A 26,369-nucleotide genomic window follows, 5' to 3' on the forward strand; every position below is an offset into this window, starting at 1 on the left:
CGGTGAGATAAGTGTCTGGTTTGGTGAGGGCTCTCTTCATGCCCCACCTAAGTCCAGGTAGAAAAGCCCCGTAAGGTAGGGCTGGGTTTGTAAGGAAAGGTTCCTGACTAGCGGAGGTTACGAGGGAGAAAAGGTCCCCATTTTCGGAGGCTGCTCATTTCTCTGGTCAGCACCGGAGTCGCGTCCGCAGCAGAAGGTTGCATCTGGGAGGATGACTCCAGGTGGTGAGTTGCTTGCTATCCTACCATGTTTTTCTTTCTCTCTCTCCTCTAGTATGTTGGCCAACACACACTGTCTCTGTCTCTCTCTCTCGCCTATCCTTGTGCTGTCTCCCTTCACAGGACACGGGCAGGCACCCTAGGTGTTCATCCCCACACGCTATGTCTCGAGAGCCATGGAGAAGTTGGAGGGGACGAAAATCGTGCAGGGCAGTGGGTGCGAGAGTGGAGCGGTGACTGTCGGTGTTAACTCGGTCTTTGTTCATGGAGTTGGGGCTGATGTGGATGGGATGAAAGAGTGAGGCAGGGCTGAGGGCAAGATTTCCAGCACCCATCGAGCTTTGTGTAGTGATGGCTCATGCTTGGCTTTTGCAGCTGCTCTTGCAGAGGAATTGTGCAGGAGCCCTAGCCAGAGGAGAAATGGCAGAGGTGGGCCTGAGCAGTTTGGGCATCTTTCCAAGGAGACATAAACAAGCCACGTGTTTCTGCCTTCTGCAGAACTGGCTGTGAGGTCAGTGCTTTCAATTCCTCATCTGTACTCCCTGTAGTACTGTTCACAGGCCGTGGGCTTCCTTGTTGAGTACGAGGCTCTGGGATTAAGGCTGAGGAAGGGACCAGTCTCCTGAGCAAAGTGATGATTTTGGGTGCCGTTACAATGGATGCCTTCTAGTTGCAGTTGTAAAGTAGTAACGGGAGATGGGTTGAGGGCGGAGCCGTGGGATACGGGAGATGTGAAATGAAGAGACTACACGACATTGCAGACGGAGATGGTAATTTTTTTTGTTTTTCCCCCACTCTGCTGGCTTTAGTACGAAGGAAAAAGAAGTCAAGCCTCAGAGTCTACTGCCCTCATGCGATGGAAAGTGAGTGAGAGCAGCGAGCCTGTGACCGTTGGTGATGCCAGGCAAGAGCCCTCCATCTGGGAGCTGAGCAAGCGCCAGTCTTGGTGAGATAAGTGTCTGGTTTGGTGAGGGCTCTTTTCACGCCACCTGAGTCCAGGTAGAAAAGCCCTGTAAATTAGGGTTCGGTTTGTAAGAAAAGGTTCCTGATCAGCTGTGGTTACGAGGGAGAAAACATCCCCATTTTCAGAAGCTGCTCATTTCTCTGGTCAGGAACGGTGTCTCCTCCACAGCAGAAGGTTGGATCCAAGAGGATGACTCCAGGTGGTGAGTGGCTTGCCTTGCTTTCATGTTTCTCTGTCTTCTCTCGTGTGTTCGCCAACTCTCTCTCTCTCTCTCTCCTCTCCTCTCCTGGTGCCGACGATGACCAGGCCCCGGGTGCCTGGGCCCCAGTGCCCTGCCTGTGCTCCATCTCTTCCTGTATCTGCCTCGCCCCTTCTCTCAGCCCACACTGCCCACCGCTGCCTGGATGAGTTCCCCCTCTCCTCCACTGCACCCCCCTCTGTGGGGTCCCTGCCACTCACCGTCTGCCTCCTCTCCTCCACCCCCTCCCCCGCTTCCCCACGGGTCACTCCTGGGGCCGGTTTTCTTCACCATTTTCGTGCATTTTCTGGAGGATGGGATGGATTGCATCCGCAGCAAGTTCGCAGATGACACTAAGCTGGGGGGAGAGGAAGATACGCTGGAGGGTCGGGATAGGGTTCAGAGTGACCCAGACAAATTAGAGGATTGGGCCAAAAGAAATCTGATGAGGTTCAGCAAGGACAAGTGCTGAGCCCTGCACTTAGGAGAGAAGAATCCCATGCACTGCCCCAAGTATGCCATGTCCCCGCCCCTAACCGACCCTCCCGGAGCATCCTCAATTCCATGAAACAGCTGTTCTGGGGTGGGCAGGAAGTGCTGGGAAGGAGAGTGGGGAGTTGCTCAGTGGGGCCGCAGGCGGGCGAGACGCACTGCGGGGAGGGCAGAGCTTGGCTGCCACTGGGTGCTAAGCACCCACTAATATTTCCTCCTGGGTGATCCAGGCCCGGAGCACCCATGCAGTCGGCTCCTATGATCCCCCTCCCCCAAATCAAAATGCCTAGAGATTTGGGGGAGTCTCTCAGTCTTGTTCATGTTACTAACTTTTCTGGGGGTGTGTCTCTCTGGGTGGGGGTCTGTGTGTGTTTATGCACAAGCTGATTGTGATGTCACGGATGCCAACAGCAAAGAGTGTTCGGCGTCAGCATTCTTGCCCTGCCCTCAGTCTGCCAACTGGCTTGGTTGACAATGGCTGGTGAGCCAAGGAGCTGCTGAGAGACGCGGACCATCCCTCTGTCAACAGCTTCTTGAATCAGCTATTTTCACAGGTGTTTGAGGAACAAAAGGATGAGTTTTTACAGAAGGTAATTCCCAGATTCTTTCCCTGCTCATTAGATCGCACACGACAGGTCGGTGCCTCCTTCTCCTCGGGACGGGTGGGGGCTGGTGTCAGCGTTCCGTTTTGATTTGAATGTGGCCATCTCTCAGGTCTCCTCCTGCTTCAGCCTGTCAGGTTCTTTGGAGGCAGATTTAGTTGATTTTATCTTTCAGCAGACTAGTCGGGGGGAATTTCCATGGATAGAACCAAAAGGGAAGATAACAAAACTCGTGTAGAAGTTAGATTGATATCTCCATCAATAGTATTTCCCTTGGAGTTGCCCCTAATGCACTCCTTGCCTTCAAGTTGTGAATAGAAACCCTTTGTCTCCTGTCATGACTGCCAAAGAAATGTGTATTGAGAGAATATCGATCTCAGAATTTACATGATTGAAATGCACATAAATGAGCTCAAATAATGCAGAAGAAATGAGTCTTAAGATATTGAAAGTGATACAGCTCCACTCCCATCCCCTGCCTGTCATCTTGGTAGTTCTCTCAGAAAGAATCTCATGGCGATAGATCTCAAAACTCTCTACAAATTCTACTCTACCCCCTTGGGCTATAGAAAAGAGATGTGTCGATCCCCCCCCCCCCCCCCCCCCGCAATTCCTTTCCAGGAAAGGGGTTTCAATCAACTGTCGCCTACATTTGTCATGGGTCTCGCTATGATTTCTTTGTCCTTGTTTTGGAGGCCTAACTTCTGACTGGATGTTGGAAATAATATGGGTCATTCTTCATTTCAAGTTGACTGATTCTTTCCCCCATGCTAATACATTCCAGATTTTCAAATAGTTGAGAAGAAGTCAACATATTTGCAGCTGCTAATTCATCCTTCCAGACCCTCAGACCCTCGAGATGACAATCTTTTCTTCCTTTTCCTGGCTTCTCTGGGAACAGAGCTTTCTTGGTTTTCAGCTTGGCCCGATCTGTTCCCAGAGTCCCAACATTCTGTGCACAAAGGAGTGGGGTTAAGAAGGAAGCATTTTTGCAACTAGGCCCAGGCAATGACCAAAGAACATAGAAACTGACCTTTTGCTCTTTCTATCCCTAGCCTCTGTTTGCCAGGTGCCAGGAATGAGCAACAGGAATGGATCGCTTGATGATTCCCTGTTCATTCCTTGTGGGGCACTCAGCACTAGCTACTGTCAGAAGACAGAGTACTGGGCTAAATGGACCTTTGGTTTGACCCAGTCTGGGCGGTCTTGTGTTGCTTATCTTCTTGGTTGCAGCAACCAGTCCTGGCTATTAGAGGAGCAGATGGCTTCAAAAGACCACTCTTGTGGATCTGGGAATCCTGGGCAAACTAATTCCCTTCCTTTTGAGAAGGACAGAAAAACCCATTTCCTCCTTCTTTCTATTCCAGGCTTCGTTCCTTTTTCCAAAGACTCGCCTCTCGGGAGCACAGAGAGATCCATGTGCACAAAGTGCTCGTCCAACCTGCAGTCATTGAGGCATGCTCTGGCCTCAGCCCCCAAGAACAGGCCTTGCCAGAGAAGCCCCAGGGAAGAAAATGCTCATGGACCATCCTGTCAGGCATGAAAAGACTCTGTGTCTGTTGCCAATCCCACAACGCGATGGCAGAGAGCAGTGAGGAGAGAACAGCTTCCTCTCCAAGAAGGTGGATGCACTTGTCCCTGAAGAAGAAAGCAGCTGAGACCCAGGTGGAGGCAGAGGAGGTGAAGCTGCAGGAGACTACAGACAAAGACGAAGTGGATCTTACAGGTGAGATGGTTCAATCCACATGGTTGGCGAGGAGCATGTGAGGAACACTCACACCAGTCACTCGACAAGCCTTCGACATCAGGGCCATCTCATGGGACAGTGATGGGCACCTCCGGCTCTGGAATCCATTTAGAGGGTGGCAGAGGTCCATGGCTGAGGTGGGGAGAGCTGAATATGTCAGGTCACCCCCCTCTCGGGATCTGGCACGGTGGGGTGGGGACTACTAACATTGTTCCAGGCTGGAAGGAGAAGAGAGAGGCTGGATGTTGGAGGAAATCATTTCTTTTCTCCTAGATTGGGTCCCTTTCCTCAGGAAAATGCTCCAGAGGTCTCAGCAGGTCCCAGCTGGGAACCGTACCAGAGCTGAGTCATTCCTTCTTGGGGGGTTCAATGCAAAAGGAGGCCAGGTGCCCATCACTGACAGGAAAGGGGTGCAAGGGGAGGGGAAGTGTAGATGACACCATTGAAAAGAAACTGGCCCCGAGGGAAGAGGAAGCCTTGTGTGGTCAAAGCCCCCAGCTAGGAGTCAGGAGAGCGGGGTTCTCTGCTGAGCTCTGCCAACAACCTTCAGTCTGACCCTGGGCAATTCGCTTCAGGGCTCTGGGCCCAACTTCCATCCTCTGTAAACCAGGGGGAAGACGTGGAAAAGCAAAATTTTAAGAATGTTTCTTTCTGCTGCAGGGACGAAGAAGGAGCCGTCTGCCACGAAGGGGAAGTGGGAAAAAGGAAGCCCGGAAGAGCAGGAAGAAGAGCGCACTCCCAGCCCCTCATTAACAAGCAGCTCCCATATGACGATGGTAATGATGCTGTGTGGCTGTGCTCATGGAAAGCATCCCTTGCTGTGTGTAGGAATATCTCCCAGGGGCTGAAAAGAAACACTCGTCAAGGGTGATCAACTCCAGCCAGTCTTTATCTGGGTTGCTTGAACGAGGCCCGCTTTGACAAAGGGGTTTAGGCACCTAAAGAAGTCCAGAGGTGCTTTGTGGGATTGGCAGAAGTGCCTGACTCAGGTGCCCGATTCTGATGCACTTTCTATGGCACACAGGCACGGCTGAAAATCAGACCAGGCCCATCCCTGCCCTGGTAGGGGGAACCCACATATCTCCTGGCTGTGGGGTTCTGGCCCATCTCGTGGCACCAGGACCACTTCGAGACACAGAGAAAAGGAGTCTGCTCTAGAGCCTTGGCTAACAGCCTCTTGGCTTTTCGCTCCTGTGGTCGAGGCTCCTGCACTAAGCTCCAGAGGTCCCAGGTTCCCTCCCGCCTGCCAACATCTGGGCTCTGTCCGAGTTACAAAAGCCTCTAGACACCTTTGTAACTCTTCCTCTTCGGGACAGAGCACCCTGCAGCGCATACAAAAGGCTGCAATTCTGGGAGCTTCTGACCCGCCGGTGGTCTGGAGTATGGAGGCGAGTGTGCCACTTCGCTGTGCTCTACTGCATCCTAGGATATCAGAGTTGGAAGGGACCTCAAGAGGTCATCTAGTCCACCCCCTTGCTCAAAGCAGGACCAAACCCCAATTTTTACCCTAGATCTCAAAATGGTCCCCTCAAGGATTGAACTCACAACCCTGGGTTTAGCTACCCCTCAGCTGTTGGCAACCAGGACAGACGGTGCTAATCCAGCGCCATGCAGGCCAGCTGCAGTAATCCCCAGGGGGTGCCCTGAGACACCAGGGCAAAGGCCTCCAGCACCCCAGGCCCTGGGTTGAGGTGACCCTGGAACCAGGCCCCCTGGAGTAACATTGTGCCCAGTGAGTTCTCACCCCCAGGGCTCTGGCCCCAGAGGCCCACGCTTTAGGCTTCTCCTCAGCCAGGCAAACTTGCTTCTTCAGTCTCAGTTACTTTCTGTCCTGACGGCGATTCCTGCCTGTTTTCTGGCAGCCCCACAGGCTGTGAGGTGGGGAAGGAAGAGGGCGTTTCCGTTTGGGCCCTATTCTCAGTCCCTTCCTCGCAGACACTGTGGGCTGCCAGAGTTGCTGAGCCAATCTCCTCAGGTGCTCGGGGTGGGATGGGACATGGGGCAGGTTCTCCAGTGACCCCTCGGCGACACTCAAGGAGCAACTCGAATGGGCTTTGCAGGACATTGAGGCTTTCTCAGCAAAAGCGGGGTTTCCTGCGAGGAGGGGCTAGCGAGGGAGGAAACGGGGTGGCCCTTGGGGTCCCAGCACTGCCCGAGAGACTCCCGTCTCTTCTCAGGAGAGGGGGCCAGAGAGGGGACAAAAGTCTGAGGAAATCTTAGCACCTGGGGAGGCTTTTGAAGAAAAGGGCTCAGCCGGACTCTCCACGCTCCCTCGCCACTGCCAGCCTCCCCCGGGGACAGACTGTTCCAGGGCAGCTGCCCGAGGGAAATACTCAATCCCAACAGGCTTTGTCCCTGTTCTTTGCAGACCCCCAGGGAGCACCCTTCCTCAGCCCCGCTCCATGCCCTGCTGACGGCAGCCGTGAAGGGTCTGACAACACCCACCCTGCAGAGATTTAGAGCCGCAGAGGAAGAGCTGAGGGCCATCGTATCTCTCCATGGAGACAAGATGGAGAGAGTAAGAGACTCCCGCAATGGGGCAGGGGGATGCTGAGCAGAGAGGGGGATGGGAGAAGTTCCTCTCCTCGGAAACCATTCCTGGGACACTGGCATGGGATTGGAAGGTTGGCTCAGCCCCTTGCCATTCATCGCTTGGCCACGGGGATAGGTGACATTCAAGCCCTTCTCCAAAGACCACGTGCCCGTGGCGTGGAAGTGCAGACTTATTCCCTTCCTGGGCTTTGGCTTTCCTGGAAACTCTGAGACTAATCAATGAACAGAATCCTCAGCCTGAACTTCCTCCCCAACCTGCCTGTTCCTAGGGTTTCCTGCAGGTCACCCCTGTCTCTGCCCGAGTTCCTTCTTTCCAACAGGTCCCAGCGGGAAGTTAACAAATGGCCCCTCAATCAGCAGATTGATTTGTGCAGGGCTCTAACTCCTGCTAGCAGAACAGGTCAACAGAATCCAGCCACCCACCTTGTAGCTCCTGCTCCTTGTTCGAGAGAGGAAAGAGCAATGACCAATTCCTCACGGAAGAGTCCTAGGGGGTGGCTTGTCCCTTTAGGGTCTGTCTCCCTGTGTTGCAAACTCTGCAGCAGGAGCCTGAAAGCCTGGCCCGATGGACTTGGGCTCCCAGGGCTGGCACTGAGGGGCCAAAACAGCAATGCAGACTCTTCTGGACTGGGGCTGGAACTTGATCTCTGAAGCCTGGGGAGGAGGGTGGCTTCAGAGCCTGGGCTCCAGCCCAAGTCACCTTGTCTACACTGCTCTTCTACGTGCCATAGCATGAACCCGAGGTTAGAGACCTGGCTTCAAGATTTGTCGCGGAAGATTTTAAAATCCCACAGTAGGGAGGTTCTCCTTAGGGCTGGGGCCGGGAGCTGGCTAGCCCCACCCAACTAGCCCTGCCTCCCATCTCTGCCATGGGCTCTGGGATACATCGGTAGAACCAGCTGGGTCTGGAGCCGTGCTTCTCAACCTGTGGCCCGGTCAGCACAGAGCTGCTCCCCTTTGGGATATCCTCAGGGACAAACAGGTCGGATTGGATGTGCCCCACAATGGAACCTAGGTTGAGAACCACTGGTCTGGAGGAACGGATTGTGCAAGAAAGAGCTAAAAGGAAGTTGCAGAGATGGAGGAAAGGCTCCTGGAGGGAAGCCCTTGAGAGCAGGGCTGAGAGCCATTTGCTACGGCAGGGAAGGCCCTGGGACATCAGGGGAGTTAGGACTGTGCCCACTCTAAGGTTTTGTGCGTGTTTTGGAGCTTGAAGGTGCTAACCCAGACCTCAGGAAGACTGGGGTTCCTGGACTTGTCAAAGCCTCTTAGGGAGCAGCCAAGATGGGCAACCGAGGTCAGAGGAGGCTTGCATGGAGGGCTGCCAGGAGGGCTTCCCTGGGAGGAGGCCACTCATTGATAAATCCATCCCTCAACTTTCTGGCATTCTTCCAGGTTGGAGACGTCATGGGAGGGATCTTAATCTGGCTCGACAACAGCTGTGATCCCAGAGCCAGAAGAGCAGTGCTCAGGGCCATGGCCTTGCTGGCTCGCTCCCACCCCCAGGACGTGGTTCTAACCTGTGTGGCTCACACGCTCTCATCGCACAGGTAGGGAGCTGCTTTGTTATCTCCTCAGTCCAGTAGTTCTCTTCCTGCTCCTACTGACAGGCCACAGGCCGGGAGGGGTCCGTGGGGCTCACACACTTGGAGGGAGTTTCCTGCTGTGCAGAGAGCTGTCCACGCTTACTAAGAGGAGATGGCCAGGCCCAGCCACTGAGGAGCCAACCCCTCCTCCTACACTCCCTGGGATGGAGACATGCCACTTTTCTGGAGAATTCCAGCATTGTCCTGATTTCTATGGGTCACCCCACTTCCTCTCAGATCCAGTACAGGGCCAATCAATGATTTGGGGGCTCACTCAACATCCCTGGCTCATGAGGTCTGGCTGCTCCTTACTGCAGAAGAGAAGGCAGAGATGGAAAAGGCCCATGAGGCCCATCTGTCTATCCCCTGGAGACCAGTGCAGGATTCTTATCTGTCGTCAGACCCCCCAGTTATTCCATGGCTGAGGAATTGGTGACAAAATGCACTCATCCTTATGGAGCTGTGGGGCAGAGGTCAATCTCTTAAGACAGACATTTCCAGCCCTTATTGATGCAAAAGAAAAGAAAAGAAAATCAACAAAAAATCATCCCCACGTGACCAGAGCCTAAATGCAGTGCAGCGAGCAGACAGCCAGCATTAATAGCTCTGAGAGGGGGGAGTGCCTCTTTCCACCTCAATAGATTGTCTACTTTCAGTCCTGCTAGTTATTGCTGGTCACTTTGAAGAGTCAGCCAGCTGAGGGGTTTGTAACACAACCCCCATGTGCCTTGGGGCCATGAAACCCAGCTGAACCCTAGCCAGAGGTCAAAAGTCCAGCTTTCCTTGGCATCTTCTGCAATGCAGTTCTGCACTGACCTGAGCGAAATTTGTGTCACACTGCAGAGCAAATTGAAGAGCAGCAGGAAAGAAATGGAACTTCTTACCCAATTCAGTTATCAGAGGAATAGAGTGTTGGTTTTAAGATTTCTTTGAGTGTTTGATTTGTAAACCTTTCTGAATTTCAGAATCAGGTCTGAATTTCTTGGAACAGCCACAGTGCTTTCCAGGGGCTGTGCTCAGAAGTCACAGAAACTCGGCAGCATTGGCACAGAAGTTCAGTCAAGCCTCCTGAAGACCTTGCTTCCAGGCCATTTGCTCTTGAGTTGTCCAACCTAGTTCTCAATGTCCTAGGGCTTGACCACCACCTCCGACCTTCCTCACCAAACTTGGAAGTCAAATGACTGGAAGTCTTTTGGATCCATCTGCAGTCTTCCTCTGCAGATGCCTGCGGGGACCAGCAGGACTTAGATCCGCAAGAATGGAGGAGGGGGATTTCAGTCCTACTTTCCTTCCATCTCTGTCACATTGGGCTTTACAATCTCCTCTTCCAAGCTCTTGAATCTTCTCAGATCAGGGCATGTGCTGACTCACTCTCTGACCCTGTCCACCACACTGCAGTAGAATTGAGCTGCTAAGAGACACTTGGCCAAACGCTGGGTCTCCGTTAGACCCCCAAACAGCCAGAGTAACTCCAGTGATGTCAGGCAAGTTTCTTGGGACTGACCCAAGTGTAACAGAGCAGAATTTTGCACAGTCTGCGGGTCACAGTTTGGTAGTCATTCTGTGGTCAGGACATGGTCACTGTCTTGGAAAGAGTGGGTTAGCTTTAGAAACAAGAACCCATGAGGGGAAAGGAATAAATACAACTTTCTCTGAAGGGACTTGCCCTGCCTTAGCCTCCCTGCACCAGTGGCTGTCTCCTCTGGTATTCCAAGCCTCTCCCTGGGGAGGGCAAGAGATGGCCAAGCAGGAAAGCTCTGACGTGTGTTTCTGAATTTGCAGATGTGCCATTGAGTTGTGGAAGGCCTTGGGTGAAGAACCACAGCTCACCAGGGAGGTGCTGCAGCAGCTGCTGGACAAGCTCCAGCAGAGACGCCGGGAGCAGAAGAGCAGCCATGTGTCTCTGGCTGTAAGTGAGATTTGAGATGTCACCTTGCGAACCCGCCAGAGGCACAGGGAATATGGTGCATCTGTGTGTGTGTGCGAGTTTCACCTCTTCTTAGCTTCAGGCCATGGCTCCACCACACATTGAAGCCGACCTAACTTAAATGGGCAGACAGCCGCCACAGCGATTCCATCCCTGGTGTGTGTCCGCACTTTGCTGCTTGTGTCGGCAGTGCACGTCCTCACCAGAAGGGCTTGTCTTGATTGTAGGTTCAGGGTGGGGCATTGTGGGAAGGCTCCTGAAAGCCAGTTGACGAAAGCGACGCGATGTCTGCACTGACGCTGCATCGACCTAACTGCATCGACCTGGACTCTCTGCCACTTGTGGAGGTGGAGTTACGAATTTGGCACCAAGGGGCAGTTCTGACGACGGGAAGGAAATTCCATCCTTAGGGGGATGCAGAGTGAGCGGCCTTGCGTTGACCTAACTCTGGAGTGTAGACCAGGCCTTAGTGTGTCCTCGCCACTTCCAATCAAACCAAAGAGGTGTCAGTAAAGTTTCCCCCAGGTCAAAGTTACACATCTGAAGTGGTTTATCTGCTGGTACCCTGGCTCAGTTGTCTTCTGCTCCAGATGGCCCTTTAGTGAGCAGGTGCAGTTCAGGTGTCTCTTGGAAGTCTCCAGCTTTCTGGCTCTGTAAACTGTGGCTAGAAATCTTCCCAACATGGCATCCTGAGAAGTCCAGTACTTTTGACTGGGCCAGAAACACTGGGCCTAGGAGAACGGATCTCCTCAGGATGGTTTCAGCCCTTCCAGTCATGGCTGGAAAGCCAAAGCACAGGCTCTGCACCAGAAAAAGAAATAATGGGGAATAACCTCATCCAGACTCTTCTCATCTTTCCATCCTGCTTCCGTTCCAGGAATGGGGGAAGGTTCAGGAGCCTCCAAATGTCCCCACCCCTCTCAGAAGCCAATACTGTTTTGTAATACACTGGAGAGGAAAGGAGACATGACAAAAGGACAATAGCGAATGGCAATGGGGGCAGGTGGCAGATTGGGAGAGCTGAGTGAAATTCTTTCCCCCCTCCAGGCATTGAAGACCATTTATGAGCTCCTTTTCCTACGGGGATACCGAGAAGCCATCCTGCAAATGTATCCCCAGCTGCTCATTCTCTGCGTCAGGCAAGTGCAGTACGTGCTGGATCTGCACTTGCCCGGGACCTACATGGCCAGGCAGACATCCAGCCCCGAGGAGGGATCCAGCTGCCTCAGCCCCCTAAGGTAATGACTGAAAGGAAAAGGAAGAACAGATTTGTTCAGCTAAACACATGGGGGCTGTTCACGGCCATCAGTTGTTCGGGTGCTGTCGTTAGCCCAGGCTCAGTTGGGAGCAGGTCTCTCTTGAGGGAAAAGGGTTGAGAGCCGTGCATTCTTGTGAGTCACACTCGCTCATCTGACGCCGTCCACAGGCCAGCTGCTTTCCCTACACACTCAGGCAGCAGCCATGTTTGTGCATCCATCCACGTCTGCCACCCGCCAAAGGGTCAGTGCTTTCCTCAGTGCCTGCCGAGCAAACCCGTGGGCCTCTCTCCCCGAACGTGGACAGAGCCACACCGGCAGCACATGGGGACAGGCACCGCAGGACGTCAGCCTCACAGGCAGACAGGAGGAAGAGGGACCAGTTCATCTGGTTCTGTGGGCACAGTTAGGGGCTTCCATCTGCACGGGAAAGAGAGAGTGCCAGAAGACACCTCAGGTGGTGTAAACTGATCGAGCTTTGCTCGATTCCACCAACAAAGGATCTGGACCCACATGCCCGCTTGAGTCCTGTTACCTGTCACAGTAAAGAATCAAGTATTCAACCATCGTGAGTGATGACACCAACCATCTGAAGAAGCTACAGGGTCCCTAACTGGTTCCAAACTCAGTGAAACTGCAGTGTAGACAGGGTATCACACTGGATCGATCCTTGGGGAGGCTAGCTACTGCTGAGCATGCTGGGTGTCTCAGGACTTGTGCAGATTTGCCATGCTTGGGGCTGATCTCATTGTTTGACACTCTTTTTTGTTTGTTTGTTTGTTTGTTTGTTTTTGTCTTTAGCACCTCAGTGGAGGCTGTGAAGACGCTTTTCTCCATGCCCGGCTACTGGAAGGAATTTGCCAGCATCCAGTTTCATCGGGGTTGGGACATGATAGCCTCCCGATATCACTACTCGCAGGGGGTTGGCCTGATTGCAAGGTAGGAGCTCAAAGTTTCCTCTTCTTTGGGTCTCTCTTGGGAATGGGATTTCCGTGTGAAATATTCCTCAGTTCTAGGCTGCCAGCTCAGCCCAGCAACTTGAGCTGAACGCTCTCTCCCCCTTGAGAATCAAAAGGGACTTTCTGTTCCATGTTCCAGAGCCATGATCGAGTTTGAGAACCCTCAGCTCCCTGCAGTTTTCAGAGAGGCAATCACCATCGTCCAGAGTGGGAAGGAGGAGGAGCAGAGAACTATCGCCCTGGCTTTCTGCACTGAGGTGAGATTCATGAGTTGACAGGCAGAAGTGGGTTTTCTGGAGAGCAGCTCAGGACAGTAAGCTCTAGGCTACATTGTCAGCAGCTTAGCAGCCCTACCGCCAGCTAGCTCCTCTCCGCACATGGATGGTTGCGGGGCATGGCAAAGAGAGGGAGGGAGAGACAGGGTGAGATTGCTCCTGGCAGGATGTGCCTAGATGGGGTTCATATCATAGAATCATAGAATATCAGGGTTGGAAGGGACCCCAGAAGGTCATCTAGTCCAACCCCCTGCTCGAAGCAGGACCAATTCCCAGTTAAATCATCCCAGCCAGGGCTTTGTCAAGCCTGTCCTTAAAAACCTCTAAGGAAGGAGATTCTACCACCTCCCTAGGTAACGCATTCCAGTGTTTCACCACCCTCTTAGTGAAAAAGTTTTTCCTAATATCCAATCTAAACCTCCCCCATTGCAACTTGAGACCATTACTCCTCGTTCTGTCATCTGCTACCATTGAGAACAGTCTAGAGCCATCCTCTTTGGAACCCCCTTTCAGGTAGTTGAAAGCAGCTATCAAATCCCCCCTCATTCTTCTCTTCCGCAGACTAAACAATCCCAGCTCCCTCAGCCTCTCCTCATAAGTCATGTGCTCTAGACCCCTAATCATTTTTGTTGCCCTTCGCTGGACTCTCTCCAATTTATCCACATCCTTCTTGTAGTGTGGGGCCCAAAACTGGACACAGAGGTGTTTGAAAAAGAGGTGGGTCGGGAATGGCCCGGCTCTCAGGGGCACCCAAGAGCAAAAGAAATGCTGTCTTTTGGAGCAGCCAGTCCCTGCCAGGCTCCAGCAGCTGCTTCTCCCCTTCCCCACACCAGTCTCCAGCAGCCTTCCTGCCCTCTCCCCTCATCTTCTCGGGTTCTAGGATTCCGTGCTCTCCAGACAGAAACTGCCTCTGGGACACCCTGGGCTGCACTGTCCCGCACAGGGTCTCAGGCCCTGTACAAGATGTCTATGGCGCTGGCCTGGTGGCCTCCCTGCTCCCGCCAGCCAAGGTAGTTCACACAGGGGGAACCGGAGCAGCGTGCGCATTACCACTCAGTGGCGTTATGCTCTGATGCTGCCTGGCTTTAACCGGGGGTCCCCACCCCCTGTGTGTCATTGCCAGGAGAAGGGCGGTGTGTGCTCAGCTGCCATTGTACTGCTTGGCAAGGTGGTGAGCAGGGTGCAGGACCCCGACAAACCCTTGGTGCAGCAGGAAATCATCCACTGCTTGCTCCCCCTGCTGCTGCATCTTGAAGACCAGGAAGAGAGTGTGAAACTGGTAAGTGCCACGGTCATTATTGCCTTAAGAGCAAAGAGCCAGTATCCCCTGGGGCCCCCACTCCATTCATCGCCAGAGCCCCTTGCCCAAGGGGAGTCTTCTCCTCCCTGCTTCACTCCATGCTGGAGCTAAGTGCCTCATCCATCCTCACAGCACACAGCACAATTGGGAAGAAAAGCCTTCTTCTGGGAAAGAGGAGGGGCATAGCGTAGCGGGGCCGGGAGGACTGCTGGCGGCCCCGGCATGGCCCAGGGCCTGCGTCCCCCTGAAGTGCGGGGCCCCCCAAAGCACGGGGCCCTGGGCAACCGCCCCAAACCATCCAAAGGACAGGACAGCTCTGGCTCTCTCCAGCCAACTCTCCCTTTCCTCTCCTCAGCACACTCCTGTGGAGAACAAATTACAGGAATCTCCACTGGCAGGAAAAGCAGGAGAACAAGGGACGGGGAAGGTTCCATGTCCCCCAGACTATCCCTCTCTCAGGGAGAACCCTCTTGGTCTCCTCTTCTCTTGCAGTCATGTAAACTGACGCTCTTCCGCTGTGCAGTCTTCCTCAGGTGGGCTCATTTGAAGACGCTCTTCCGCAGCATGGCCTGGGATGGCTCCTCACAGCTCTTGAAGTGTGTCTGGGTCTGCTTGGTAGGTGAATTCCTTGTGCCTTGAGAGTGCTGAATGGGGACTTGAGGAAGACCTTTCTAACCCCACACCCTGAGTACCTATCCACTTCGGTCGGGCTGCAGGACTCCGTTCCAGGCTCTCTGCTGGCTCACTTCGGCAGGAGTTACAATCCGTTCACATTGTTGACATTTTTCTCCACAATTCTCCAACCTTCAAACTTTTGTCTTTTCAAATGAAAGCTGAGGTTCTGGAGAACACAATAGGAACTTCAGAGGGGTGCTGCTCTGGTGTATGGGTTCATATTGGCGGTTGCCATGGCCTGGCTATATGCTTTGGCTTTTCTGGACTATTCGCTGTGGAAAGAACATGTCATTTCTATATTGTGCATTTCTTCCTTCTTTCTTCCTAGATGCAGAACAACGAGAGCCACATCCCCAAATTCCTGTTCCAGGCCTTACAGTACCTGGAAAGCTCACAGACAACAATAAGAGATTCAGCAGCCCGATTCATTGGTAAGCAGAGCAAATTCACTTGATCTTTTCTCAATGCTTCCTTCAGAGCCCTTTTCTGGACGGCTGCTCTGTTCTCTCCAACAGCACCAGAATCCTAAAATGGGGTGTGTGTGTGTGTGTGTGTGTGTGAATTAACATGTATTCCAAGATGAAGGGAGCAACTTAGCTGAATCAACTGCACCAACTTCCCCCACCCACAACAACTCTTTGGCTGTGCCTAGGGGAAACCAGCAGGATGTGAATTCAATCTCCTTTGGAAATCAGCCTCTCAGTAACTTCTGGGCGTCTGATGCTTTCTCGAACGTGCTTTGTGAACAGATGTAAGGAATGTCTGGAATTTCCCAAGGGTGTCTTGGGGGAATGGCTGCATCATTAGCAGTTTTCAGCGAAGGATCTGAAAAGCCATGAGACCCATTGTATTCATTGTATGTCTAGGAAATACTATCCACCATTACTGCGATTTGTTGTCTGAAACAGTGAATGAAGATGGCATCTCCCGCCTGTATGAAGGTAAGGAAATACCTCTGTGTGTTTGGGCCTCTGTGGGAAGCACAGGGGTGCAGCACAGGGCCTGAACACAGCTTTGCATGTGTCCCTCTCAGTCTAAGGACAGCGTTGAAGGAAGAAGGGTGGTCATGCGAGCTTTCATCAAGGTCCCACAATCTGTGCACAGGAGCAGGGGAATTCCATCCCTAGCTCCTAGTGTAGAAGTAGCCTTAGAGCTGTGTGGGGAGACTGTCTTCATCAAGGTCAGAAAGTCTCTAAAGGAAGGCCTGACCGAATTGAAAAGGGCTCTTGTTATTCAGGATGATGATGATGATGACGATTACCCTCTGTAGGGAAAGATTCATCACCTGCCCTCCCTGGAATGGAGTGATTGCAGGTCAGGGACCTTCACTCCGAGATTGGTTATCAGCTCCTAGGAAATCCCATGAGGGCACATGGGAAACACTTTTCCCTGTGAGCTCTTCAGGAATGAAGGCACAGGGCCACAAAGGATTTCAGGAGACGTAGGAGCCGAAATCCCTTTGTGGATCTCGGCCTAAATGTTGGATGGTTTAACGTGGCTGCCGCTGTCACTTGCCTGTTTCATCCAAAGAACAAGTGCCCCCAACCGTCTGTGTGTACGGGTGTGTGGAGGAGTGTCTGCCAGCAGAGGGGGAAGTTAGGCAAGAATGGGGTCTCCTCTCTGTCCAGGGCTATTTTGGGAGGAGCCGAGTTGTTGTTCTTGTGCCCTTAGACTCTTGGGGAGCGAATAGCAGGGGGCAATGGCCATCGGAAGGGGAGGTTTCCTAGGTACCAGTCACATCAGCACCATGGGGTTTTCAACCCATTTCCTCTTGGTTTCAGCTTTTCACGAAGTGCCTTTGAAATCGGACAGGACTACGTGGTACATACTCAATAGATATTATAAATATTTGCAGCAGCTTGAAAATCTCGTGTTGGGTTCTGCATTCGACTAGGGAACCGGGACCGACACCGAAGAGCTCTTTGTCCTGCTATGGTAAATACAAAAGACGCTTCTCAACTTTTTGGTGTCCCTAGACTCTGTTTGCCAGAAGCTGGGAATGGGGGACAGGGGACTGATCACTAGATGATTGCCTGTCCCTTCATTCCCTCTGGCATTGGCCACTGTCGGAAGACAGGATACTGGGCTAGATGGACCTTTGCTGTGGCCTTTCTTATGTCCTTATGTTTGGAACCGGGGCTGAACAACAAGGTGGATATCAGCAGATGACCCAAAATTATGTCGATTAGTCAGGCCTAGAGAAGACTTGGAAGAAGTTCAAAGGGATCGAAGAAACCATGTCACTGGGCAGCACCATGGCAGATGAAAACCAGCGCTGACCAAGGCAGGGCCATACACATGGAAAGCAGTGAGGTGAACGACTCCTCCATATCGCTGGGGTCAGAAGCCAAAGTACGGCTGGTTGGGCCCAGTGGTTGGAGCAGTGGCGCTGGGGCCTCGTGCTTAGAGTGGTGGAGGCCGAACCGAGGGGAGCCAAGGGTTGGAGCCGGAGTCAGGAGTCAAGAGCAGGATTGGAACAGGCTGGGGAATAGGGCAAGGGCCGGATTAACGATCCCCGGCCAATGGGAGCTGCGGGGGAACTTAGCCTACAGGCAAGATCAGCTCCCGGGACAGAGGTTCCCGGTGTGGTGCTCGTCGCGCTGACATGGCTGGCGGGGGGAAAGGAACGGCAGCGTGCGGAGCCGCCTCGCCCCCACCCCAGCCAGGCAGGGGTTTAGTGGCTGCAGCCCGGGCCCCCCTTAGCCCTACTCCTTTCCTGAGTGCACCATTGCCCCACTTCTGCCCCATTCCCACACACTGGTACAGGGCAGAACCCTGGAGCTGATCTCTGAAATCTCTCTCACTAGAAGGAAGTCACTGCAAAGGCAGGACAACCCCACCTTTGGGCACCATGGAGGACATCTCATCCCACTGCACAGAGCCCTATATTCACACAGCTTCTCGCATGTGATTCCCTCACTCATCAAAGCCAGGCGGAAAGAGGAGAAATTCTCCCCGACTCCCTTTTACCATTGCCAGCCCACAGGGGAGCGGAGGTTGCGGGGGGTTGGGTGCTCTCTTTAAGAAATGCCAGCTCTCAGGGAAGTTGCCAATGAGCATCAGCAAAGTGGGGTGGGGTTGTGCCGTGGAAAACTACCCTGCTTGAAGGTTTTGTTCTTCTCATTTGGGTTCCTGCCCTTTCTCCCTCTTCCAGACATCGAGAGGCCAACAGCAGCCAATTGAGCCCACCACTGATCCCATCTCTTGTGAGACGGCAAAGCAGCTTTGCATGGGAAGGAGGAGAGAGAAGAGGCCGAGCAGCATGTGCCGGGCTGAACCAGCCACACAGAACCCCATAGTCTAGGTGGAGAAAGCCAAGCCCCTCCCCAGCCCTGCCGGACATGCTCCAACTGGAGCACCAGAGTGTAAGGGAGCAGCTCAGCTCACGCTAGGCAGACCGCTGAAAATGGAGGATGCACACTGTAGGCTCCAGTCCAGAAACAGCTCAAGCCCCTGACTGCGAGCTCCGAGGCGCCGAGACCCAGCCGCATCCCCGGGGGCCTGCAGACATGCAAGGGAGATCGGAGACTCTGGGAGTTTCCCACGCCGGGAATCCAGAGACCCCCAGCCCATGGCCTAGAGACATCTCCTAGGAAGTAACCTGGGTGAACTAGCCATCGTCATCCCCAGGCTGGATTCCCACTGACTCAATGGCAAACACATTGGCCAGGGACGAGGCCCTGGGCGAGGAGCCGGTGGAGTAACGAGGGCCTGGGTCCACCTGCCCTGGCTGCCATCCATCCTTTGGTGGCTGCCCACGTCCCCATTAACCCACTAGACTGCACAGCCCCAAGAGGAGGGGCAACCATCTTGCCTCTGAACTCTCAGCCAAACAGCCCTGCACTGAAGGACAGCTATACTGACTCCGGCCGTTGGGCCACACAGCATTGAGGGAGAAAGTAACCATATTGTCCGTTGCCATCAGGCCACACGGGTGTAAGAGACAGGATAGACATATGGACTCTGAGCGTTGAGCCACACAGCCCCGACGGAGAGGGCAGCCGCACGGACCCTGGTCGCTGGGCCACACAGCCCCAACGGAGAGGACGGCTGCACGGACTCTAGTCGCTGGGCCACGCAGCCCCGACGGAGAGGGCGGCCGCACGGACTCTGGTCGCTGGGCCACGCAGCCCCGACGGAGAGGGCGGCCGCATGGACTCTGGTCTCTGGGCCACGCAGCCCTGGACAGAGAGGGCAGCCGCACGGACTCTGGTCGCTGGGCCACACAGCCCCAACGGAGAGGACGGCTGCACGGACTCTGGTCGCTGGGCCACACAGCCCCGACGGAGAGGGTGGCCGCACGGACTCTGGTCGCTGGGCCACGCAGCCCCGACGGAGAGGGCGGCCGCATGGACTCTGGTCTCTGGGCCACGCAGCCCTGGACAGAGAGGGCAGCCGCACGGACTCTGGTTGCTGGGCCACACAGCCCCGACGGAGAGGACGGCCGCACAGACTCTGGTTGCTGGGCCACACAGCCCTGGACAGAGAGGGCGGCCGCACGGACTCTGGTCTCTGGGCCACGCAGCCCTGGACAGAGAGGGCGGCCGCACGGACTCTGGTCGCTGGGCCACACAGCCCCAACAGAGAGGACGGCCGCACGGACTCTGGTCGCTGGGCCACACAGCCCCGACGGAGAGGGCAGCCGCACGGACTCCGGTCGCTGAGCCACACAGCCCCAACGGAGAGGACGGCCACACGGACTCTGGTCGCTGGGCCACGCAGCCCCAACGGAGAGGACGGCTGCACGGACTCTAGTCGCTGGGCCACGCAGCCCCGACGGAGAGGGCGGCCGCACGGACTCTGGTCGCTGGGCCACGCAGCCCCGACGGAGAGGGCGGCCGCATGGACTCTGGTCTCTGGGCCACGCAGCCCTGGACAGAGAGGGCAGCCGCACGGACTCTGGTCGCTGGGCCACACAGCCCCAACGGAGAGGACGGCTGCACGGACTCTGGTCGCTGGGCCACACAGCCCCGACGGAGAGGGCGGCCGCACGGACTCTGGTCGCTGGGCCACGCAGCCCCGACGGAGAGGGCGGCCGCATGGACTCTGGTCTCTGGGCCACGCAGCCCTGGACAGAGAGGGCAGCCGCACGGACTCTGGTTGCTGGGCCACACAGCCCCGACGGAGAGGACGGCCGCACAGACTCTGGTTGCTGGGCCACACAGCCCTGGACAGAGAGGGCGGCCGCACGGACTCTGGTCTCTGGGCCACGCAGCCCTGGACAGAGAGGGCGGCCGCACGGACTCTGGTCGCTGGGCCACGCAGCCCCGACGGAGAGGGCGGCCGCACGGACTGTGGTCTCTGGGCCACGCAGCCCCAACAGAGAGGACGGCCGCACGGACTCTGGTCGCTGGGCCACACAGCCCCGACGGAGAGGGCAGCCGCACGGACTCCGGTCGCTGAGCCACACAGCCCCAACGGAGAGGACGGCCACACGGACTCTGGTCGCTGGGCCACGCAGCCCCGACGGAGAGGGCAGCCGCACGGACTCCGGTCGCTGAGCCACACAGCCCCAACGGAGAGGGCGGCCGCACGGACTCTAGTCGCTGGGCCACGCAGCCCCGACGGAGAGGGCGGCCGCACGGACTCTGGTTGCTGGGCCACACAGCCCCGACGGAGAGGGCGGCCGCACGGACTCTGGTCGCTGGGCCACACAGCCCCGATGGAGAGGACGGCCGCACTGACTCTGGGCGTTGGGACACACTACACTGCATGGGAGGGCAGCCATTTTGACACTGGCCATTTGGCCAAACTATCCTGAGGCTTAGGGAAGTTATTTGTTTTCAGCCATTGGACCTCGCCCCTTCACTCCTCAGACATCGCTCATCTGTCACCATGAGACCGACCCATGACATAAGACTTTTGGGGTCAAGATGCAAACAGGAGTAGAAGCAAGGAGTGCCATGTGACCCCTCTAAGAGATCCTCCCACTCCTTTACCAATCTGGGGGTGTTTTATCTCCATCCACCTGCCTCAGGAATGGATTTGAGCAATTGGGGAATGTTCTGGGGCAGAGTGACCCATCCGGACGTGGGTCACGTGACCCTCCGAGAGCTCCTCCCACTTGGGGTGGGCCTCAGCCCCTTAGGACCAACCAGAGAGGGGATTTCACCAAACAGGGTAAGTACCATGGTGGGGTGACCTGCCCGCAAGAGGGGTCCACCACCCCTCCATGAAATCCCCGCACCATCCTCTGCTAATCAGTCAGGGTTTCGCACACACGCTTTAGGCCATCCCAGAAGGGAAACGTAACGATCAGAATAGGCAGTGCCCGAAGGTCTAGGCCAGAAGCCGCCGATCTCTGGAGCTCCATGTTTGCGTGGCTGGCAGCATCGTCCTGGAAGTCGCAACACAACACTGCGGGGAAGAGCCCGTCTCGTTCCAAGGATGTCTTTTGAAGAAACAGTGGCCTAGACCTTCGGGCTATACCTGTTCTGGATTGGTACACATTTCCCTTCTGAGATGGCCTAAGGTGGGAGTGAAACCCTCGCCAACTGCTAGAGGGTGGTGTGGGGACGTTTTAGAGGGACCAGGGGATCCTGTTGCGGGCAGGTCACTCCACTGCAGCACTTCCCTTCTTTGGTCAAATCCCCTCTCGGGGTGGTCCTACGGGGCTGACGCCCACTTCAATTGGTAGAGGACACAGGGAGGCGTTCTCAGAGGGGATATACAACCCCCTTCTGCATGGGTCACCCTGCCCCGCAATGTCCCCTGATTGGTCAAATCCAGTCTCCGGGTGTGTAAAATGCTGGTTGCCCCTGCCAAATTTTCCTAAAAGAAGGGAAGAAAGGCATGTACCTTTTGGGTTATCTGTCAGGTGGCCATCTTGGACTTGGGAAAAGAATCTGATGACCTTTAGCCATTTGCTAGATTAGTTTGGGTTGGGAAGCACACTCCCACGCACGGATTGAATCCGCGTAGATAGGGTCTAACATCCAGGCAGAGACGACGCAAAGAGGGATAGGGAGGGTTTTTAGTTAGGTCTACTCACCCATTCCTGTGTCCATCATGGAGTCCCTCCCTGACGTCCAATGTCAAGAGAGCAGCAGCCGTCCATCGCTGTCCCTGCAAGAGAAGGGAGAGAGAACATCAACATGACGTCCTGGGTGTAATTGTTTGGGAGACTGGAGCACTTCCAGAGTTCAAGTTTTGTTAATCCACCCCTTCTCTAGCCTAGCCTAGTCCTTTTCCCTCTCATAAATAAAGTCTTGTTTGTGTGCTTACCACTGCCTGGCGTTATTTTCTTGTGCTAAGGCAAGCTCTGACAGACGGGCTTTACAAAGGGGACCATGTGGGAAGAATTTACTGTAAGATTCCCTGCATCTTCTGAATGGGGTTTGGGTTCTGCCCTTTTGAAAGGAAGGAAAAATCCTTCCAGGTGATCCTACGGGGCTGAAACCCACTGTGATTACTTAGTAATCTGTCCTCTTCACTACCATGTTTGTGACCCTGTGTGTCAAAGGGAAGTAGCCCATGGCTCATTATGCATCTTTTGATTTAAAATGGACACGTGTGGGGTACAGACGAAGAAGGACAACTTTTCAAGTCCAGTGTGCACAGAAATGGGATGGACACTTCAAGGATTGAATACAATGCTTTGATCTTCCATCTGTTCATTAAACAAAGACAAAGGTGCAGATTTGGGAGGCTCGGCACTGACTTCCCCAGGATCATTCCTCTCCGCGTAATTCCCATGATAAATCTCCTCTCAAGGAAGAGCCTGAGGAAGTGTGATCAGGGGAACTACCCAGAGCACCAGATAAATCAGGGCCCTGAGCTGAGAAAAACCAAGCCTCAGCCAGTTCACATTAATTCAGCTGTCCTCAGCACAGACACCCCTGAAGCACCCGAGGATTACTTGAAAGGCTTTGAGAGGCTTGGCTCTGCAGAGCGAGAGATGAAGCCTATTACTGCAGGGAAATCAATGACAGAGCACTGTCCACACCAGCACTTAGGTCGGTGTAACTTGTCTCACTCAGGGGGTGGCTTCTTCACACCCCTGAGCGACATACGTTCTACCGACACAAGGGGGAGTGTAGACGCAGCCTTAGCAGAGAAGCGATTTAGAAAACAGGTTTTGTTTTGGAGGAAATGCAGGAACCCCGGGTTTGTAATAACCCAAAGGAGAATCCAACCCCACCAGTCCCTGTCCCTGTCCAACATTAAACAGGTGAAACAAGGCTGGCAGTTTGGGCTGCTGGACAGAACAAGCCTTCAGGCTGAAAAGCCAACAACCTCTCTCTCCATTTCAGCAAAAAACAACATTCAACAAACCCCCACAAAAACAGGCTCCTGAAAAAGTCCTGCCCCCGACTTCACCTTTCCAAGGTCTTCTCCGCACTCTCTCCCGCCCCGAGTCAGAATCCGACACCTTGACCAACACACCACAGTCAGACCCGAATGCAGCTCTCCCTCTGCAGGCAGGATGGTGGAGAAAAACACAGGTGAAAAAACCCTCCAGGCTCAGCTGCGCACGGAGCCTTGGCAAGGACGTGGATCTCTTGCACGGTAAAGGAGACTCGTGCCCGAGTCCAACAAACCCTTTGGGAACTCGAAGGAAGCCGCACCCCACAGGCGTTTCCACAGACCAGCCACCAGCCACACACCCAAGCTGGAGGGGCCGGGACACGGGAAGGGGCAGCAGCAAACGCCCCCGGGGGGAGGGCTGGGGCGGGAGCTGCAGCCAGGCCCCTGGACCCGCAGGGAGACGCAGACCCTGACAGCAACCAGCCACGTTTGCCCACGTGTGTGTGTGAGACACGTTTGTGTGTGTGTGATGTCTTGTGTGTGTGCTGTGTGTCGTGCAGAGTCTTGTGTTCAGTGTGTGTGTGCTGTGTTGTGTTTCGTGTTGTGTGTGTGTGTGTGGTGTGGTGTGTGTGTGTAGTGTTGTGTGACGTGTTGTGTGTTGTGTTGTGTGTGTTGAGTTGTGTGCCGTTTTGTGTGTCATGTTGAGTGTGTGTTGTGGGGTTGTGGTATCATGAGACGTGTTGTGTGTGATGTGGTGTGTGTCGCACGCACAGACGCAACACATTGTACGCTGCACGCACAACACGTCACGTGTAGCACGTCACACACACGTCGCACATCACACGCACAGCATGCTGCGTGTAGCACGCACACACACAAAACATTGCACGTCGCACGCACACACACAACACGTCGAATGTCGGACACACACTCAGTACGGCACACGTTGCGTATTGCACGCCACACTTCGAACACACAACACGTTGCGTGTCGCACGTTACACACAAAAACGTTGCATGTCGCACACACATGTTGCATGTCGGACATCACACACACACCACGTCGCACAAACAAACACACAATGTGTCACAAACACAACACATCACACACACACAAACAGGTCTCTCACACACGCACAACATGAAACACAACACATCACACACACACAACACGTCACACAGACACAAACGCACACAACATGACATACAACATGTCACACACACCTCCCACACGCCACATGACACCACAAACACACCACACACACACAACACGTCACACACACACAAACACACAACACGACACACAACACATCACACAGATAGGCACAAACACATATAACATGACACACACCATGACACACCCAAGACTATGCAAAACACATCACACACACACACACACACACACACACACACACCATGTCACATGACACCACAAACACAACATCACACACACACTCAACACGGCAAACAAGAAGACATGCACATGTGAAGTGTGAGGTGCGATGTCTTCTGTTTGCGTGTGCGACGTGCAACATGCAACGTGCAACGTGAGGCGTGTTGTGTGTGTGTGACGTGCAATGTTTTGTGTGTGTGTGATGTGCGACGCAGGACGTGTTGTGTGTGTGACGTGCAATGTGCTCTGGGTGGGGTCTGTGTGTGTTTCTGCACAAGCTGATTGCGATGTCCCGGAGGCCAACAGCAAAGAGGGTTCGGCGTCAGCTTTCTTGCCCTGCCGTCAGTCTGCCACCTGGCTGGGGTGACGGCGGCTGGGGACCCCAGGAGCTGCTGAGAGACGCGGAGGATCCCTCGGAAGGGAGAAGACGACGTGAGAATCAGACTCTTCCAGCAACGAGCCACATTTGCCCAGTGCTGACGCTGTCAGGCCTCCGAATTTTGGGCCAGAAACCAACAGCCAAATCGAGCTGGAAAATTGAATCACTTGCAAATGGCCCTTCTAGCGTCTCACCAGACCGTAGGCGACCGTCTGGGGGTGAGCTGTGGGCTCCCGAGAGGTAGAATCCAGGGCCTGCCTCTTCGCTTCCCACGGCCAGGTATTTTCAGCCCCCAACAATTAGGGGAAGAACAGGGAGATGAAACGCCAAAGAAAGTTTCAAGAGTTCTCCTTCCTGGCTGAGCTGGCTGCGCTGTCCAGGTCACGGATGGTCATTCTGGGGAGGGATGTGGGTCTGGTCCACTTTGAAGGCAGTTGATCTGGGGAAGGATGTGGGTCTCAGATATCTGGAGGATTGGCCTGGAGCCCAGTCTTGTGGGGGCACAGCTGGTGGTCCTCATCCTCCTCTGTCTGCCTCTCTTCTGCCAGAGAAGGCAAGCCAGGCGAGTACCAATAATGATGCTGTCAATAAAATGGAATCAAGTTGTGGATGTTTTTTCTTTTCAAAAATATTTTCACACTTTTCAGTCGGCCCCTGGTAGTTCCTAGGAGAAACGTGAAGGATGAGATATTGTAACGCTTCCCTCTTCGTGGGAGCAACAGCTGGCTGGGGTTTTGGCTGCTCAGGCTTTTGTTCCCTGGTTTTACCCACTGGGGTTTCTTTTGCATGGATTTCATGTACCTGTGTGTAAGTTTTTGCCCAAAGGCACCCAGCTGTACAGGTTTTATCTACAATCTTTACAAGTTGAAGTTGCAGATGGAAGGGGCTCCCAGCAATGGCAGCCTTAAGGGGGTGGGCAGCTAGAAGCTGGGGGACTGGATCGGGACCCCCCAACACTTACTGGTCTCTCTGCCCTGCAGTTTTAGTCCCCCCAGATTAGCCTGATTATCACAACAAAATTTTGTTTCTCCTGCTGCTAACAGCCCACCTTCATCGATTGGTCTCGTTAAGAGTTGCTATGGCAACCCCCATTTTCTCCTCTTCTCTGTATCGATATATCTATATCTATATCTTCCTGCTGTATTTTCCCCTGCATGCATCTGATGAAGTGGGCTTTAGCCCATGAAAGCTTATGCTCAGATAAATTGGTTCGTCTCTAAGGTGCCACAAGTCCTCCTCATTCGCTTTTCCTGACTGATTATGCTGGGGGCTCTGCCTGGATCCAGCGCTCCAGTCCCTCAGCTACCAAGGCCACCTTGGGACACTGATCGATTCCAGCTTCAAGGAGTGCTGAGATCCAAAAAATCCCCAAAAATCCTCGGGGGTTTGCTCAGCAAGCGGGTTACGAGCAGAATGGTTGTGGGGTGAAGGTGGGGATAGGGAGGTGCTGAACCTGGGGGTAGAGGAGGGTGGCAGATTAAGGTGTTGCTCAGCCCAGCCCGCTGAGTCCAAGGACATATGAGGGGACCAGCATTAAATTGCTGTTCGATCCAGCCCAC

The 26,369-nt window shown here is 54.3% G+C and overlaps 1 protein-coding gene and 3 long non-coding RNA genes across 4 annotated transcripts in view; 3 read left to right on the forward strand and 1 right to left on the reverse strand.

Moving 5' to 3' along the window:
- The window catches only part of LOC141999978 (uncharacterized), a 695,529-nt gene that overhangs the window by 384,860 nt on the left and 284,300 nt on the right, over positions 1–26,369 (reverse strand). The gene's annotated exons all lie outside the window — the stretch shown is intronic.
- The window catches only part of LOC141999981 (uncharacterized), a 343,849-nt gene that overhangs the window by 298,056 nt on the left and 19,424 nt on the right, over positions 1–26,369 (forward strand). The window lies entirely within an intron of this gene.
- On the forward strand, positions 1,070–7,152 carry LOC142000000 (uncharacterized). Its single transcript, XM_074973984.1, has 5 exons — positions 1,070–1,164; positions 3,882–4,240; positions 4,922–5,037; positions 6,630–6,779; positions 7,135–7,152. Exons 1-5 carry the CDS (start codon positions 1,070–1,072, stop codon positions 7,150–7,152), a joined length of 738 nt encoding a protein of 245 aa, XP_074830085.1.
- Positions 15,649–18,304, forward strand: LOC141999924 (uncharacterized). Its single transcript, XR_012642112.1, has 3 exons — positions 15,649–15,733; positions 16,574–16,727; positions 17,947–18,304. It is a non-coding gene; the product is annotated as an uncharacterized LOC141999924 (long non-coding RNA).

Source organism: Natator depressus, chromosome 16 (assembly GCF_965152275.1).
Source record: "Natator depressus isolate rNatDep1 chromosome 16, rNatDep2.hap1, whole genome shotgun sequence".
Classification (NCBI taxonomy): domain Eukaryota; kingdom Metazoa; phylum Chordata; order Testudines; family Cheloniidae; genus Natator; species Natator depressus.